This window comes from Nipponia nippon, unplaced genomic scaffold (genome assembly GCF_047370975.1).
Source record: "Nipponia nippon isolate SJK-2023a ecotype South Korea unplaced genomic scaffold, ASM4737097v1 scaffold_6, whole genome shotgun sequence".
Taxonomy (NCBI): domain Eukaryota; kingdom Metazoa; phylum Chordata; class Aves; order Pelecaniformes; family Threskiornithidae; genus Nipponia; species Nipponia nippon.
The window spans coordinates 49,957,171-49,974,948 of record NW_028262380.1 but is presented as its reverse complement, the minus strand read 5'-3'; the positions used below and the strand labels follow the sequence as shown (position 1 = coordinate 49,974,948).

At 43.7% G+C, this 17,778-nt stretch overlaps 1 protein-coding gene across 4 annotated transcripts; it reads left to right on the top strand.

The window, feature by feature from the left end:
* The first annotated feature begins 243 nt into the window (after positions 1-243).
* ERI1 (exoribonuclease 1) lies at positions 244-13,412 on the top strand. 4 transcript variants are annotated; one of them, XM_087737106.1, is made up of 7 exons: positions 244-468; positions 2,292-2,467; positions 4,931-5,141; positions 6,529-6,612; positions 7,273-7,382; positions 10,929-11,043; positions 12,999-13,412. In XM_087737106.1, the coding sequence occupies exons 1-7, from the start codon at positions 376-378 to the stop codon at positions 13,239-13,241; spliced, it is 1,032 nt and encodes a 343-aa protein (XP_087593232.1). In that variant the 5' UTR covers positions 244-375; the 3' UTR covers positions 13,242-13,412. The 4 variants fall into 4 exon arrangements, with proteins under 4 accessions (XP_087593232.1, XP_087593233.1, XP_087593236.1 ...); XM_087737107.1 differs by lacking the exon at positions 244-468 and adding an exon at positions 1,278-1,434; XM_087737110.1 differs by lacking the exon at positions 244-468 and adding an exon at positions 1,306-1,434 and having other exon boundaries at positions 2,297-2,467.
* Positions 13,413-17,778: the final 4,366 nt, after the last annotated feature.

Below are 17,778 nucleotides of genomic sequence, written 5' to 3'. Positions count from 1 at the left end.
GGATTAACGTCTGTGAACCATTGCCCGCTCCGGCAAGGCAGGTGATTTCTGGGGAACAGCCTTCTCCCTGTGGCGTTTAGGGTGTTGTGCGTTTGTGAGGCCAGCTCAGCAGTTCTCGTTGGTACTGTGGTGTTTGCTTTCTTGTAAAGCTTGGTTCCCTGTGAACCCTGCTCAAGTGCCACGTTGTTCAGAGGTGAGAGCAGTGAGACAGATGGCCCTCTGCTTGCCAACATGGGCGTTAGGGGGAGCTCCAGGAGGGTGAATTGAAAGTAGAGAGAGAGCCCCATCACCACCCTCATCTGGAGAAGACAAGACAGACCTCCATGGCATCCCCAGCGAACACAGCGATGCTGCGCAGCAGGTCCAGGGGACGGGATGGCAGTGTCTGCGATGAGATGCTGGCGTGCCGGAGCGAGACTGGAGGCAAGACCGAGGGCCGGTGGCTGGGCCCCAGCCGCAGCAGGGCAGGTGAGGAGATGCCAGGCTCTTTAGGGGCTGGCAGATGTGGAGGTGTTGGGGTGCTTGCATCAGTCAGGTGGGTGCCACATATGCATCGGCCTCCATCGCTGAGGGACAAAAGGGAGGTCTCCGAGGATGTGCCTGGACTGTGCCCCAGGGCTGTGGGAAGCACCAGCAGAAAATTAACTGACCCATGATGGGCAGAGAGGCCTCCTCCCTTTGCCTTCACCTCCTGGCCAAGAAGGCCCAGAGGGCTCACAGGTGCCTGGTGCCACCCCCCCACCCCGCTTGTGGGCTGCGGATTCAGGGGTACGGGGGAGAGCACAAAGCAGCTTGCCTGGGCAGGGAGGGGGTCGGGGCCAGCTGAATCGCTCTGGTGGCCGGGACCTGGCCACCCACCCCCATGTGTGTCCCAGATCCATGTATAGGATGCCCTGTGCAAAGTCAGGAGAGGAACGTGGAAGCGTAACTAAGGTGTCTGTCCAGTGCGTTTTTCCCATAGCGCGGCCAGGGCTTCCAGAAAGCTGCTCTGACCCCAAAACCAGGAGGCTACTCGGCAAAAGCTCAGGAGGTGGATGGCAGGAGCGTGAAGGCGCTGCTGCAGAGGAGCGGGGCCGAGGGCGGGCGGGACCCGGGGCTGCCTTTGAGCCGGCGGGGGCAGGCGGGGTGAGGCAGGCCGGGCGCGCCCGGCACACGCCCACGACAGTTTTTGATCCCGGAGGAGGAAGGTGGGAGACGGGGCCGAGCAGCTGGTGGGGCTTGACGAAGCACCGAAGCACAGCGCCTGCGGCGGCCCGGCGAAGGAGGAGGTGGCGGTGCCGCCCCACCGCCCGGGGGCGGGCCCCGCGCTCTCCCCGCCCCCGACGGGCCGCCGTTCCCGCCGCCGCCGCCGCCATGGAGGAGCAGAAGGAGAACCGCCCGCAGGCTGCCCCCAACGAGGCCCCGGCGCCGCCCGCCCCCGCCGCCTGCCCGCCGGTGAGTGCGGCGGGAGGCGCCGGGCGGCCCCGCCAGGCCCGGGCGGGCGGCGATGGCGGCGCCGGGCATGCGCCAGCACCCGCGGCCCGCCGCTGCCCCCCGCGCATGCGCAGAAGCGGCCCCGCGGCGCCTCCATGGCGGCCCCGCTGCCCGCCCACCTCAGTCCTCGCTTCGCCCCGGCCCTCGGCGGGGCCCAGCGCGGCCTGCCCGGGCGGGCCGAGTGCCCCCTTACCGAGGGGGCGCCTCCGGTGCCGCGGGCCCTTCCGTCTGCGCCCGAGGCCCGGGAGGCCCCGGCGGCTGTGGCGGCGGCGGGCCTGGGGGGAGGCCGGCCCCGCCGTGTGCTCGCCCCACGAAGGCTGCGAATAACCGTTTAGGGTCAAAGTGCCTTTCGTTTTTCCTCTTAATTTATTGTTTTGTTTATTTTGCACAGTACCGGACATCTGTCTGTCCGTGTGCCTCAGTTAGTATAGATTCTCGTTAATTAAGGTGCCGGGGAAGTCTTGCTGCCAGTGGAGGTTTTGCGGGCTCATACCGGAGAGCTAACTTTTTCTGTTGAAACTGGGACACGCCTTCAGGTTTTGCCTCTTAGAGCTCGCCTGTGGCATGGCTTCAGACGCCTGCGTTAGTATCCCTTCGCTCTCTTGATTTTTATGAAAGCGAGAAGGAAAATGGTGTTCCAGAGCAGGTGTCGGTATCGATTTTCTTACCCGTCTGGAAGCTAGTTCGCTCAGTTTGATCGTGAGTGAAACGGTGTGATGTTTTACTGCATTTTGGTGTCAAAACAATGTGTAAATTGTAATGCTCGAGCTTCTTGTTTTGACTTTCTTAAACGACCTTTGAATTTCTCTTTCTTCTAGGGTAGGCAGCATTGTAGGATCAGTGATCAAGAAACTAATGGGAAAAACTCCACTGCCAGTTCAAATGACTTCAGTGATCCAGTTTACAAGGAAATTGCTATAACCAATGGGTATATCAACAGAATGACCAGAGATGAGCTCAGAAGTAAACTTGCAGAGTTCAAGCTTGAAACCAGGTTAGGCTGATTTGTAAACCTTTTGATTTATCTTTGAGAGCAGTAGAGCTTTAATCAGCCTTAAGGGATGATTATTTTAAAGTTTAAAAACACACCACAAAGTGCAAAGCAGACACGCCACCAAACGCCAGTTGTTTTACATGCAGTCTTGATGCAGCTTTTGCTGTAGGATTAGTGCATGTGGTACTGCTTAATGTGATATCGGAAATGTGCGCTCTCTCAGCTGGTAACGCAAAGAAACAATATGTAACTGTTGGTTACTTCTCAACATGTTTTTGGTCAAGGGAGAAAGATGGGTCTGAAGGACTTGCAAGGGTGCTCAGGTGGTGTTGCAGACCTTCAGTGTGTAGAAGCTCGCTTCAGAACATACGTATTTTTATTTACTGTACCCAGTAAATATTTGATATTGGCTAGAGCCTCTGGTGATAGGGCTCGGAATTTAATCGATGCAGAAGACACGTACCTTTAGATGGAGAGTTTGCTAATCTGAATAGATGAGATAGCACATTCACCTATTCACATTATTCTATAAACTGGATTTGTGCTCATTGAGGAGGAGGGAGAAAGGGCTAGGTATATAAGAAAGTGGTTCCTGCTCTGTCAGAAATTACCTTCAAGACCCTTTGATATTGCTGTGGCCAGACAAATTTGAGATGTTGAGAAGACTGTCAACTGGGGAAAAAGAAAGTGTGTTGTTTCTGTTGGCAACAGTTATGAAGAAGTAGTAGTGGTGATGGTGGTGATGTTGGGGAGTTAGCAAAGTGAGAAGCTACTGCTCTGGAGGAAGGGGGAATTTGAAAGCTGAGATGGAGTCTGAAAGGAGAGGTCTAGCTTTCTAGAGAAGAAGGTGACTGTAGGGGAGAGGATGTTCAGAGAAAAAAAAAAAAAGTGGAGGGAACAGAGATTCATTTGAAAGGAATAAAAGTTAAAAAAAAAAAAAATATGGTGTGGGTGGGAAGTGCAGCCTGCCACCTCCACCCTGTCTGTCTGCAGATGTTCTGGCTGCATGGTTTTTTTTAATTCCTCCTTTGGTTAAATGAATTTGGCTCTTCAGGAGGCAAAAACTTTATCATTACCTGATAAAATTTTTAGTAAAACAGGTTAGATTTGTACAGTTCTTCAGCAGTTATTCTGATTTAGAAATGAAACACAGAATTCAAATAGTAAATTATGTGTTTGTGGTTTCCTCCTAGGTTATTAGTTTTCTATTTGAGTTTTTTATTCAGTTGTAAATGCAGAAAGTTTTAAACTTTTCTTTTAGCTAAGCTAGACTTCTTTTGTCAATATATTCAATTAGGTTGGTCAGAATATGTCTTACCTGTAAACAAATAGTGCATCATCTCCAATGTAGTGAATTGAGCAGATTGCCACACACCATCCTTTCCTTTGGGGTTATTTTGATAGCAGATCATCTCCTCTTTCAACTTCTTTTATAGGTCTGATGAAGAAAAAGGTAATTTTCCCCTCCATCAGCTTCCATCGTGTTTCAACTTTGAATGAACTGGTCATTGAATTAAACCAGATTAATAAACTAGAGTAGAAAAAGAGTTATTTGTGTTTGCAGAAGAGGCCGATGTTCTGAAATGCTGGTTTAGTAGTCTGATTCCGGTTTTTCCTTGTGGATGAGTGGACTGCTTTTCTGATAATACCACTTGCTACAAGGAGCTCTTACAGCTTCTTTGATTTAATTTGCAATGTGTAATTTTAAAAATAACTTCCTTCGAAGAGTAAATTATCCTTGTTTATTCAGCTCTGGTTTGGTATGTGGCACCTGCACTTGCATATTATAATGTTTGTATTAAAAAAGACGCAGTAAGTAACTTTAATCATTTGCCACTGTGAATTTACGTGTTAGCCACAAACCTCCTGAAAAGCAGGATCTTGACCAGGAAGTTTTTCTGACAACTGAGATCTTGAATACTTTAATTTTAATTGAGTTACTCAAGCTCAATTTTAAATTTAAATTGAGACAAATTTAAAATGTGGGCGTTTTAGGTGGATTCTGCATTGTCTGTGCAACTGATGCAGAAATACCTCGGGCATCAGTCACTTCAGGCAGAGGACACAGGGAAGTACGGGTGAAGCAGTACTGCTTCCAGGGCCAGAGGTCATCTAGGAGCAACCTGCAAAGACTTGGGCTTTGCAAAGGCTTCAGCTACTGAGTCTTGCTGAACTGGAGGTGACTGCAGAGTGTCTCTGCACTGTGCTTCCCAGTCTGTCCCCAAATACTGGTATCATCTAGGTGTTTTAGTTGTCAGGGCGGGGGGGTATCACAGCCTCTGCGTTAACCCAGATAATGGAGTGCTAATTGTATGATAAAGTTGAATTCAGACTTCTTACGTGCTGGTGTTCAAAATGAGGTTAATAAATTGTGAACTTTCAAATGTTAAATATAGCTTCAGTTCTACAATGGTGAAATAATTCATTAAATGAGAGTGTGATCTTTATCACTTATCTCTTTAGAGGAGTGAAAGATGTGCTAAAAAAGAGACTGAAAAACTATTACAAGAAACAGAAGCTGATGCAGAAGGAACCCATTAATGGAGACAGCTACTATGACTACATCTGTGTTGTTGACTTTGAAGCAACATGTGAAGAAGGAAACCCACCTGAATTCGTACATGAAATAATTGAGTTTCCCATTGTCTTACTAAACACGCGTACCCTGGAAATAGTAAGTGATCTCATTACTGTGTCGGTATGCTGTTCTTTGATGTAACTTCTTTGCTTCAGAAAGTCTAGATCAGTTTTTAGGTAGATGTTGAACTTCATTAAAAATAGCTGCTTTCCCCCCCCCCCCCCCCCCCTAAAGACCTATCATCTGTGCCTCTTACATACATACAAACAAAACTTTCTTTCTATTCTTAAAGCATTTGGAATAAATCATGCTCCTGGTGTTGACTCCCTCTACTGATGTAAGGGACTTGGAAGTTTCTCAGTCATCCTCCGTGCCACCCCCCACCCCGCTTCTTTCCCTGCTTTAAGACCCACAAAGCTATTTCTAGGACTCAAGGGATTCATCCTAAACAAGAATTAGCAAATTCTGTAGTCCTGTGTGAGGCAATCTAGAAGAGACTAATGCGGAGGTCTAGAAAGTGGCGTTGAGTGAACTCTGCTTCTTGGCAGGCTGGACTATTTCCACAATGTACCTGACAGATTGACAGCTGTGTAACGTGATTTTAAACATACTTAGTAGGCGTTTGGCAGCCTCAAGTGCTCATTTCCAGTACAGCTTTCTTTTACCAAAAACTCGTTGCTGTCTAACTGAAACTGAGTAACTGAGCGAAATGGAGGAAGTGCACGCTCCTCTGACTGACGGTTCATTTTATCGCAAGCTTCTAAGAGGAGGAGGATTTCCAGTAATCACTGTGATGCTGCATGAGGGTGTAGCTGCATGTATGACTAACTGCAGAGAGAGGATTGTGCAGATTACAAAGATTGTTCTATTACCTTTAGAGTGCTAGGAAACAGTTTTTTTTCCTCTGTCCAAAAGGGTTTGTATAGCAGCAGGGATTTGGGTCTTTTTTTTTTCATGAAACTTGCATGTTATCTTCACTCTTGTACTGCTTAGTTTCCCAGAGAGAGTCATTGTGTTTGTCTCTGACTGGCTGTCATCCAGAGGTGTATGACTTGCATGCAGCCTCTGAGATGCGCAGCGGTTGCCTTCCTTGAATTACAGGTGAGCCTTTAGAGATAACACCTAAAAAACATCAGGGCTTTGCGCATGCCTCTCACTTATTTTTTTTTTTCCTTACCCATGCTCTTCTTTTCCCAAATCCTCCCCTTTATTGCCGTCTGTCCTTCTCCCCTCTTACATCCACATCCTCGCTTTTTGGTGCCTGCTGGCTGAGAGGAAGGACGTGTTCCGGTTGGAAAGCCATCTGTTCGTCCCATTGTGAATCTCATGATGGCCAGTCAGGGCGCTCATACTGGCTGGGGAGGTACACACTCGTTTTTGCCTCAAGCAGGGCAAGTAGCCGCTATTGCCTTTCATCTGTGGGCAAGCCAAAGAAGTTGCTATGCAGTGTGCTGCTGCTGAGTGTTTGATTCTCTTATTACAGGAGGATACCTTTCAGCAATATGTGAAGCCAGAAATTAATCCCAAGCTTTCAAACTTCTGCATCACTCTGACAGGAATCACCCAGGTAATTTGCACTTTTGTTTCTTCAGGAAAGAAGATGAAAAAAAGAGATGTGGTGTTGATGTTTTCAGACTGGGAGTCTTTCATGGTAATTTTTCTGTAAGGCTTATTCTCTTAATCCTTTTTCCCCCTCTCCCAGTTATCACAGAACTGATTTCACAAAGTTGGTCATTTAGGTGTTTGTAAGGAGCTGTAGGGAAAAGCATTCACTTTGTAACCCATGTGTAGAAACTTAATCTGTAGCAGAGGAAAGCACCTTTTGAATTGCATCAGTTCCTCTTGTAAGATTTTTATTCTAAAGGGTTGAGAGTCTTATGATGGCAATGGCTTGTGATCAAGTGACTTGAGCAGGAGCCTGGGAAAGAAGCTCCAAGGTTTTAATCCAAGTTCCAACAGCTGACTAACCTTCTTATCTTTGTAGATGCCATTTGGAGGTTGGCTTTTTTAGTGGTGCTTTTGTGGTGCCTTTTTTTCAGTTTTAAAAATCTGTCCAGTTGTCTGCTTATTTTAATGTGCGATCTGTTTCTAAAGATTTTTGTGAAGCCACCTTAGTGAGTGATTTAATGAGTGCCTATATACCAATATAATTCTTACACTTCATGCTGTTTTTTTTCTGACAAAAAAAAAAAAAAGTTCCTCACTTCTGCTTTTTTGGTTCTCTTAGGACATTGTTGATAAAGCTGATACATTTCCTCAAGTTCTGCAGAATGTCATAGAGTGGATGAGACAGCGAGAACTGGGAACAAAGTATAGCTATTCCATGTTGACAGATGGGTATGTCCTTATGTAACCTTCAGCATGATCTAAAACTGAAAAACCGTGTTTAATCTTTGTGAATCATTACACTGCCGTTTTGCCATTTCATTACGATTTTAGCTTTTGGGAAAATCAGAAAAGCAGAACTAAACAATTTGAAATGAAGCTTAAATCCGTTAGATGGCACTATTTCTTTCCTAGCTTTCTGTATGCAACTAAAGGATGTTGAATAGACTTTTTAATCCTTTTGTGTTGTTGTAATTCTGTTTACATCTAGTTTTCATATAGCACATGATATCTGAAAATAACATTGTGCAGTTTCAGTTCTAAGCAGCTCCCATGCTCTGCTGAATCCAAGGTTTCAGAGATGTGTGGTGGTTGTGTTGCATCCTGTGTGTGTTAGTGTTACTGTTAATACATTCTGCATATTTTGCCAGAAAGCAATAATGGATTATGCTGTTTATCACGCAAGGAGAAATGGCTAGCACAGAAAGCTCTCTGCTTTGGCTTAGAGAACTGTGGCTCTGGAGGGTCCCAGCTCTGACAGTCCTTGAGCTGCCACCTGAACTTGCGCTCTCACAACGTCTGCGTGGAAAATCAAGTCCCCTAATGACTGCAAAGTGAATAGATCTTGAGATCTAGATATATCTGTGATGCAACATTGTTCTTGTGATCTTAGCTTTGTTATACGATGAAAGATATTCTTCGAGCCTTAACTTATATAGCACTGGCCAGGGAATTTTTCTGTAGGTGATGCTTGCTTTTTAGCTGTGAAACATTCCTATTCTGTTAACATGTCTGCTTTCCTCCTCTTGGAGTGAGGGCTTTAAGTAGCACAGAGAGTTTTTTAACATTAGCCATGTTGAGTTGAATGATGCATTTTCCTGTTGCTGTGCCTGTTGTTTGCCTGAAGTAAGTCTTCTGCTGTGCTGGATTAAAAAAGCAGTCCTGTGCCGCTTTTTTACAGTGACTGTGTCGAACCAAAGGGAGATGAACCCCGAAACAAAACTGGAGTTTATGAAAAAAGAGCATGGGGGATCTTAGTATGACTTCCTAATGCTTCTGTCAAGTAGAATACAGAGAAATATTCTAGTCTATAATATGAGTTGTTTGAAGAATAATGTATCGTAGGAGATGAATGGATATATAACAAAACCTTTTGTAACTAGTCCAATTTACCAAGTGGGAATATTTTTTTCGCCGTGAGACTTTTTCCTCAAAATTCCTGAAGATTTGGACAATGACTATAAATCACAGGTCTTTTCTGGTGAAGAACCTGTATCATTGAAATGTGGTTGTGTCCAGTGTGAACAGTGAAGCCATTTAAAAGCTGTCACACAAGACTTGAGGTGTATGGTTTAGATCCATGTACACCTTAATAATAAGAAGTTAGAATAGTGTCATTCCAACTTTAATTTAAGGAACTGTGGTAAATACTGCTATTTGACTAATTTTTTACCTATCATTAGGTTTCAGTCTTTGGAAGCAACAGTTAATTAGAAAAAGAAAATGCTAAAGCAAAACTGGTGCAAGACTGGTTATGTTACTGGGCCTAGAATGTGTCTGGAATTCCCTTTCAGGGGAATCCCCTCAGTGAAATTCCTCAAGGAAAATAGGTACAGTGAAATCTGTCATACAGGTGAGATTGTGTAGACAGAGGGGAAAAAAAGGCTTCATTTTAGCTTGAAGCTTACAAACTTGTTGGGGTGGTTCCTTTCAGGAAGGCGGGCTAAGAGTGCATAGGGTTATAATTTGATCTTCTTTCTATGAAGGTCTGGTTCTCCTAATACTAAGTGCAGTCTTTTTTCAGTAACCTATGTTAAGTAGAGAGATGCATGCATACCCAAGTAATCGGGAAAATTTAAGGTGTCACTTGCTTCCCCAAGGGCTGTGTAAGCGTCTAGTTTATTGGCAGTTTTTGGAGTAGATGTGGTAGGTGGAGAAGTTGGCGTGCTAGAAAGGTTGGAAGGAGGACCCGGGGAACTACAGGCCTGTCAGCCTGACCTCGATGCCAGGGAAGGTCACGGAGCAGATCATCTTGAGTGCCATTATGCAGCATGTGCGGGACAAACGACGGATCAGGCTCAGCCAGCACGGGTTTATGAAAGGGAGGTCCTGCTTCACTAACCTGGTTTCCTTCTATGACAAGGTAACCCGCTTAGTGGATGAGGGGAAGGCTGTGGATGTTGTCTACTTGGACTTTAGTAAGGCCTTTGACACAGTCTCCCACAGCATTCTCCTGGAGAAGCTGGCTGCTCGCGGCTTGGATGAGTGCACTCTGCGCTGGGTTAAAAACTGGCTGGACGGCCGAGCCCAGAGAGTGGTGGTGAATGGAGTCAAATCCAGTTGGCGGCTGGTCACGAGTGGTGTTCCCCAGGGCTCAGTACTGGGGCCGATCCTGTTCAACATCTTCATTGATGATCTGGATGAGGGGATTGAGTGCACCAAGTTGGGTGGGAGTGTTGATCTGCTGGAGGGTAGGAAGGCCCTACAGAGGGACCTGGGCAGGCTGGATCAATGGGCAGGGGCCAACTGTATGAGGTTCAACAAGGCTAAGGGCCAGGTCCTGCACTTGGGTCACAACAAGCCCATGCAATGCTACAGGCTTGGGGAGGAGTGGCTGGAGAGCTGCCTGGCTGAAAAGGACCTGAATATGAGCCAGCAGTGTGCCCAGGTGGCCAAGAAGGCCAATGGTATCCTGGCTTGTATCAAGAATAGTGTGGCCAGCAGGACCAGGGAGGTGATAGTGCTCCTGTATTCGGCACTGGTGAGGCCGCACCTCGAGTACTGTGTTCAGTTTTGGGCCCCTCACTACAAGAGGGACACTCAGGTGCTGGAGTGTGTCCAAAGAAAGGCAAGGAAGTTGGTGAAGGGCCTAGAGCACAAGTCTTATGAGGAGCAGCTTGAGGGAGCTGGGGTTGTTTAGTCTGGAGAAGAGGAGGCTGAGGGGAGACCTTATTGCTCTCTACAACTACCTGAAAGGAGGTTGTAGCGAGGTGGGGGTTGGTCTCTTCTCCCTAGTAACAAGTGATAGGACAAGAGGACACGGCCTCAAGTTGTGCCAGGGGAGGTTTAGCTTGGATATTAGGAAAAACTTCTTCACTGAAAGGGTAGTAAGGCACTGGAACAGGCTGCCCAGGGAAGTGGTTGAGTCTCCATCCCTGGAGGTATTTAAAGGACGGGTAGACGTGGTGCTTGAAGACATGGTTTAGTGGTGGACTTGGCAGTGCTAGGTTAATGGTTGGACTCCATGATCTTGAGGGTCTTTTCCAACCTCAATGATTCTATGATTTTTTTTGTTTTGTTTTGTTTTAACCATCCTCGACCTGAAACCATCCTAGTGAAGGTCTTGCTCATGTCATTATTTGTTTTAGCCATGATTAAGAAATTCATACTAAAAAATACTTTACTATGATTATAGCTAAAGAGCTTTTCCTAAACTCTTTTCCTTCTGCTGATCACCATAGACAAGACAGCTGTTCGTGCTACAGCTGTGTGCTATATTTAGAACGCAGGGCATCTGAATTATATATTACTAATTTTTTTCTCTTTTGACTTTTTAAGATCTTGGGATATGAGTAAATTTTTGAACATCCAGTGCCGTATTAGCCGTATCAAATACCCTTCTTTTGCCAAAAAGTGGATCAATATTCGCAAATCGTATGGGAACTTTTATAAGGTTTGTACAGATTGTTGTTTCTCTTGCGGGAAAATTTGTTTTAAAAGTCTAGAATGTCCTGTTGTGCTTGTCATCTTTACTTGTGTAGTATGAAATTATAGTACTTAAACTAGTTGCTTGGGGCCTGATTTTTCAAATGTGCTTCATGCATGGATCTCACTTTACTAATTGAAGATCATATCTACTGCATTTTGATATTAATCTTGTTTTTAAAAATCAGGACATGCTTCATCAAGGATTGTCTAAAAATGTCATACTGCTGCTCTTAGATCAAGTATGTCTTGAAGTAGTTCAGCTGAAAAGACTCTATTGATTTTTCAATTATTTTTTCCTGTTTTCATGTAATACACTACAAAACTAATTTGCACTGCTACCCTCAAATTATCTCCACTTCTGACAGTGTAATGGGAACAGAGAAAGATTAGCACATATCTACAGTTGGATCAAATTGTCAAGAGAAAAGTAATACCAAGTTCAGTGCTGGAACCTGTTGCTGCTTTCTTTCACTGTCAGATTACCATAAAACAGGTTATTGGAAATTCTAGCAAATTCCTAGTCAGTCTACACTAAACCATTTGTTTGAATGTGATTTCAGCCTAGCTGATGATCTTCTCTTGAATGGATTTTTCATACTAAAGGTAACCTCTAGGAAAAAAAAAAAAAAGAGGTTAACATTTAATAAGAGAAGAGCTTTACTTTGTGCTGAGCAAATATTACAGGGTTACTCTATTTCTCCCTCTATTATTGTGCCTTCTCTGCATGACCGTTTCTGTTGGAAACATGCGAGAACACAGAACGGTCTTGTTAGTCCTATGAGCTTTAACCTTGACATACTTTCTTTTTCCTTCTCTGTTGAGCGGTGAGTGCTTTTTCATCAAAGGCAATGAAGATTGTAACTTAGAATGCATCAGTTTCTTTTTGGGTTTTGTGATTTTTTTTTTTTTTTTTAATAAATGCAAACAGTTGTAGCATTTATAGTCGGTCAGTTCTTCTGTAGCTATTCTGTGTTGCTATTGAATCTGTTGTAAAGTAATAGTAATAGATAAAATTAATGACAAGGAATGTATTGTAACTTTCCTGTGGAATATCCCACAACCTGCAGGTATGTCTCCTCTGCCCAGTTTGTGGGTATTATTGTTGGATTTGCATATTGCCAGGTTTTGGCAACTGTGTCGTCACCATTCTGCCTAGCTATTAAATCCAGTAGTATGGTGCAATATCCTGGAATTTGTCATGTCCCATGTTCCCCCACCCCAACAACCACCACCAAGAGAGCAAACTAAAGTTCTCCTTTGAAGCTATCCTTTTGTTTCTCTTTGACCGTTCCAAAGCAAAAATGTATATTTAGTAGTTAATCAAGAGAGTACTTGGGGCTTTTGCTGGTGTAGCACTTTGCATGGGTAAGTCAGTTAAGCTTCCTCGTCTGTTGGTGCTGTTGGTCATCCATGTAAACATGGGCTGCTACAGGTGTCGCTGATCTGTTCCTGTGGTGTTTGGAGGCATTCAGAAGCTTGATGTCAGTGAGAATCAGGAGCCTAGTGCTTCTTTAATCGCTTAGCATTTAAAAGGAAAACCAAAATGTGATTCCCTCTGCAATGCCACTTTGGGTGGTAATTCCTTTTTTATAAAGCTTGTTAAACCCAGCTAGGCCACGGCTTCCACCGTTGCCAGCACTGGCACATCTCGAGCTCATGCTGGAAATGGTGAGAGGCTCTTGAGATTATCCTGAGTCTAGACAAGCTCCTGTTGACTATGTCTCCTCTGTAAAAATGAAAGTGTCTGTCTCACCAAGGTGCTTTGAAGGTAAATTGTTAGTGATCTGACAAAAGGCAACATGAAAGTAGTATGTGACTTAAGTAGACTTAAAATCTGCATATGTTTCTACTGCACTGTGTTAGATTAAAAAAACTTGGTACGGAACCTAATTCTTGAATGTGGTTCACTTTCTCCATCAGGTTCCTAGGAGCCAGACCAAGCTGACAATCATGCTTGAAAAGCTGGGCATGAATTATGATGGGAGACCTCACAGTGGACTCGATGACTCTAAAAACATTGCAAGGATAGCTATAAGGATGCTGCAGGATGGCTGTGAACTGCGGGTGAATGAGAGAATGCATGCTGGACAGCTTATGACAGTCTCCTCCTCAGCCCCCTTAGAGGGAGCCCCTGCTCCACAGATGCCCCGCTACAGAAACTAGCAGTTTGGGGCTTCTGCCTTAGGAACTGCTCTCAGATACCCACTAAAGACTGTTAAGAGCTTATTAAACAGCCACATCTGACAACCTGTCTGCAATGCAGAATCTGAAAGCACCTTAGCTAATCATCTCTGTTGAAATAAAGAGGAGTATGGAAACTCGTTGCTCTTTGAAGCCTGTGTTACAGCATTTTTTTTATATTCATGATTTTTTGTTGTTGTTGTTGTTGTTGTTTGCAACTTTTCTAGCAGTAAGGTTGATATGCAGAATCCAGGCAAAGTGTTAAGCTTTTAAGAACATGTAATTTAAACACATGCAAAGATCAATTGGGTCTGCGCGCTGCCGTTCCACCCCAGCCTGTGGGTAGCATTTATTCACTATACCATACTCTAATGATACCTAGCATCTGATTATTCATTGCACACAAATAAGACATTGCTGGAAGAACTGAAATCACGAGTGGTCGGGCTGGCCTTTCCTGATAAGGCACTCTTGTAAGGGTTCCTGCTGGTAATTTTTTTTTTTTTTTTTTTTTTCAAAGTCTAGGAGAAATGGGAGCATGTTCATCAGTTCTAAAGCAGTAGAGAAGTACTGTGTTATTTGCGTTTGTTTGTTTGTTTGTTTTTCTTTGAGATATGTTTTTCTGCTTCCACATCAAAGAGCTGTGTATTGGATAAAAATTCCATTAATGCAGTATGATAGTAATTTTTTTAACCTGTATTTAAAAAGAGAAGGTTCTTCAGATTTTCACTCTGAGGATCCTATCTCCTATTCCTCCTACACTCATTTAATATCACTTTTAGACACTGTCAGCTGTTTGGACTTAAAAATGAGTGAAGTAAAAATAACTTCAAAACATGCCAGATCATCAAAATTTTGTGCTATGTGGTTGTTATGTAGAACAAAACAAGAAGCTTCTGGTTTATAGTTAAAGACATGCTCAAGTATTTTTGGTACTTTCCTGTACCTCTGCCACCGTGAAGCTATGCCTTTATCTCAAAATCTAACATTGGAAGACTAATATAATTTTATAAGTAAAGGCCACATCTAATTATTAACAACTTCTGCTTTCTTGCTAGGCCCAGATAAGATGATATTCAAAAGAGGCCAAAGCGTTTGCTTTGTCTCCATGGGCTGTTACGAAGTACAACATTAATGTGATCAGCTTTGCATTAGAATGGCTTGTTCTGAAAAGCGGAAGGTTGTATTCTGGTTGCTCTTGGTCAAAAAAAAGTTAGTTCGGTATCTCTGTATTATAATTCTTTCATTCTTTCTGCCACTTACATTCAGGAAACAAAATAACCAATTCATAATAAAGCTTCATTGCGAACATTCGCTGCTTGGCTAATCAAACTCCTCCCACCTCCCCTTGCTCTTCTGACTGTTAAAGCGGATCAATGGAACTGTGAAAACTTTATTTTAAATTCATGTGAGAGAGAAGTATGGGATAATTCTCAGTTGCTTCACATGTAGGAAGGAAGCAGTTTTCTTTCCAGAGTCACGGATTTGGACAGCCACAATTGCTTTAAAATGATGTTCATTTTTTTCTGAAAGTAAATACTTGTTCTACTTGTTGAACTTCGCAGTTTCCTTTCTTTCTGTAGGAATACTTGATGTATTTTCAGAAGGGTAAAATCCAAATCTCTGATACACTTACTCTGAAAATACAATTTATTTGTCAGCCCATATTTTGTACAAGTTGTTAGTTATATATTTGCTTTTCACTATAGCAACCATAGTATCCTCTTTTTTGAAGAACCATGGTAGTTTACTTTTTTTGTCTCTTGAGTTACTGTGGTGAATGTTTCTATGATAAAATTGAGTCTAGCTCAGCAGATCTCCCCTTGGGATGCTGGCAATATCATAGACTTTGTCACTAGCCTTTTATTTACAGGTCTGTAACCAGGCTCACAGTCCAATGAAAAACTTTTATTTGTTACAGATTATACTACAGGTTTCATAAGTGGAGAGCTGTTGTAATTTTACATCATTTATTTTAAGTACAGTTGTTTATTTTTGTTAAATAACTTCAAAAAGATATTTTGAGATAAGGGTTAAATATTAATAATTGTTTTCTCTTTACTGCTTGAGTAGCTTTTTTTATCATTGAGTTGCAGAAATCAGTGGAATCATTCCAGATACTATTTTGTCAAAGTTGGATTAATGTCAAACTAAGTTGTAACTATTTTCACAGAATGTTTGATTCTGTGATTTTTGAGATGAAGTGAATTTTATCAATGTTTGTTGGTTTACTTTGAAATGTAAACAAGCGTATTAAAATAAGTTGGTATTTATTGACATGTCAGGTACTGAATTCACTCTGTGAAGCATGAGATGACTTCAGCAGTCTTGGGGGTCTTGGTCTCAGCATGGCCCATGATTAGTCTTCTCTGGTGGACTAGCAACATGGCGACGGCTAGGTGGCTCGAATCTCATGAATGTGAGTAGTCCACAACGTTTGTAAAGGGATACATTTTCCTGGATGCTTTCATACTAAAGGGGGAAGGAGGCATTTGAGGGAAAAAAAATGTGGTATGGTGATTTTAGTAGTGACTCTTGTGTTCAGCCAAACAATGTTTTTTCAGGTTGATCTCATTTGTTTGTCCAGAGAAGCTTGCTGAGTGCACCTCTGCTGTAATGAATATTTTTATTTATTTGAGGAGTCATCCCATGCTAGAAAAATTCATTGACAACTATGTAAGAAACAATCTCCTTTTTATGCAGAAAAAAACATGCAGACATTATGCTGCTGATATAGTAAGAGCCCTTGTTGTTTTGTTGTTTGTTTTTTTTTTTTTAATTTCACATGTCAGGAGCTGTACTGGAGCAATTCTACCATAACTGCACGCAGCCTTTGTAAAACACTAGCGAACTTTAAACAAAGGAATTGCAGACAAATTTCAACATGAGCACTTTCAAGTAGATTTCTTAATAGGTACTTATATGAATGCGAGAGGGATTCACAGAATCTTGGGGTTGTGTTAGAGGGGGAAAAAAGGTTTCTCAGACAGGTTAAAGAGCAATAACCTCTCCGTCTTGATGAGCAAACGTCGCTAGCTGCATGGGGAAGAAAAGGTCACAACAGTTTGTAGCCTCCCGTCGACCTCCTAGTGAGGTATGGCTACGGGGGCAAATCTCAGCAGGTCAGTTGTCCATAGAAACTGCTCCTGTCTGTGCTTGTCTCCTAATGAGGTAGTTTAATGATTTAGTTGAAGAAGACTGTTGTTGTTTCCGTATTTTGTTGGAAATTAACATTGCAATGAGGAGGGGGCTGCTCCCAGCAGTGGAAATAAGGAAGAAACCTCAGCTCACCTTGAGTTGAGGTTCTCGTGTCCTTGGAGAGCTTTCGGCGCTTCACTGCGGGCCTTCGCTGCTCTTAGGTGACCTTGCGGAAGCAGTGTTTTTTCACCACAGCTTTGCTAAAGGACAACTCATTTCTCTTGCCCTACAGTTCCCAAGGCTGTTTTTTAAGTCCTCCCTTTCCTTTTTATTTCCATTAGTGAACTTTTTGCCTCCCCTGCAAAGAAGTTTGTGCTAGGTAAGATCTTTGTATGCCCTTTTTAATCTGGGGGGGGGAAAAAAAACAGCCCTTTAAAAAGAAACTGGAAGTCATACCCCTGTGGAGGATAGGTGTTAAGAGACCCAGTTACTGACTGGAGGCTTTTGAAATGGGCTAAATGTATAGAACATCATTCTGTTACAACCAAGACCATTCTAGCCCCCTCTCAAGGACTTCCTATTCCTATGGGTAACAGTGACAGCTTACCAGAAGGATTCCTCTAATGGCGATACGTGAAGTAGCAAGGTGGTGGTCAGTCTGTGCTTCTGCTCTACCTTGTATTGAGTTGTGGCCTAGCTGAATAGCCGTAACGGGGAGTAGGCTAACACTTCACTTTAGAAGGCCTTCCTGCTCATCCGATGGAGAACAGGGTGCCGATTTGCCAGTATGGAAGCAGACAAGGCTTTGGAGGATGCAAAGTCACTTCTCTCTTGGGTTCCTTCTAGTTTGGTATTTGCGCATTCACGGCTTCCAACACTGACTGTTTTTTGCCTTCTTAAATCAGAGGACTTTGTGTTGTGGGGAAAAAAGCCTGAGGTAGCTTCAGGGATGTGCTCCTTAATTTAAAGGAGTGTGACTGCTTTGCACTAAGTGGCCTCACATGGAGGAAAGGCTTTTTCGAATGAATGACAAGAGCCTTGGACACCTCTTTACAGCAGAGGTGACTTCTGGCTGTGTTGTGATGAGGGACGTGATTGCGTGGCTCAGGCAGCTGTCTCCTCTGTGGCCACTCGGTTCAGGGGTGCCCCATGGGTAGTACCATGCCCTGCTCCTGTGCGCTTAACTCAGCATGGTCATGCCTGCACATGTTAATTGTAAATCTCGTGGTGGTGTTTGCAGATATATGGTGGGGGGCTTTTCCCTACTTTCCTGGCTAAGTTCTTGCTAATTGGTTTTTTGCTATTTGAAGTGAGTGGTAGTAATGATCTTGCATTGGTAAAGTACTTGCAGGTGATTCTGACCTCCTTTGTTTATGTTCCC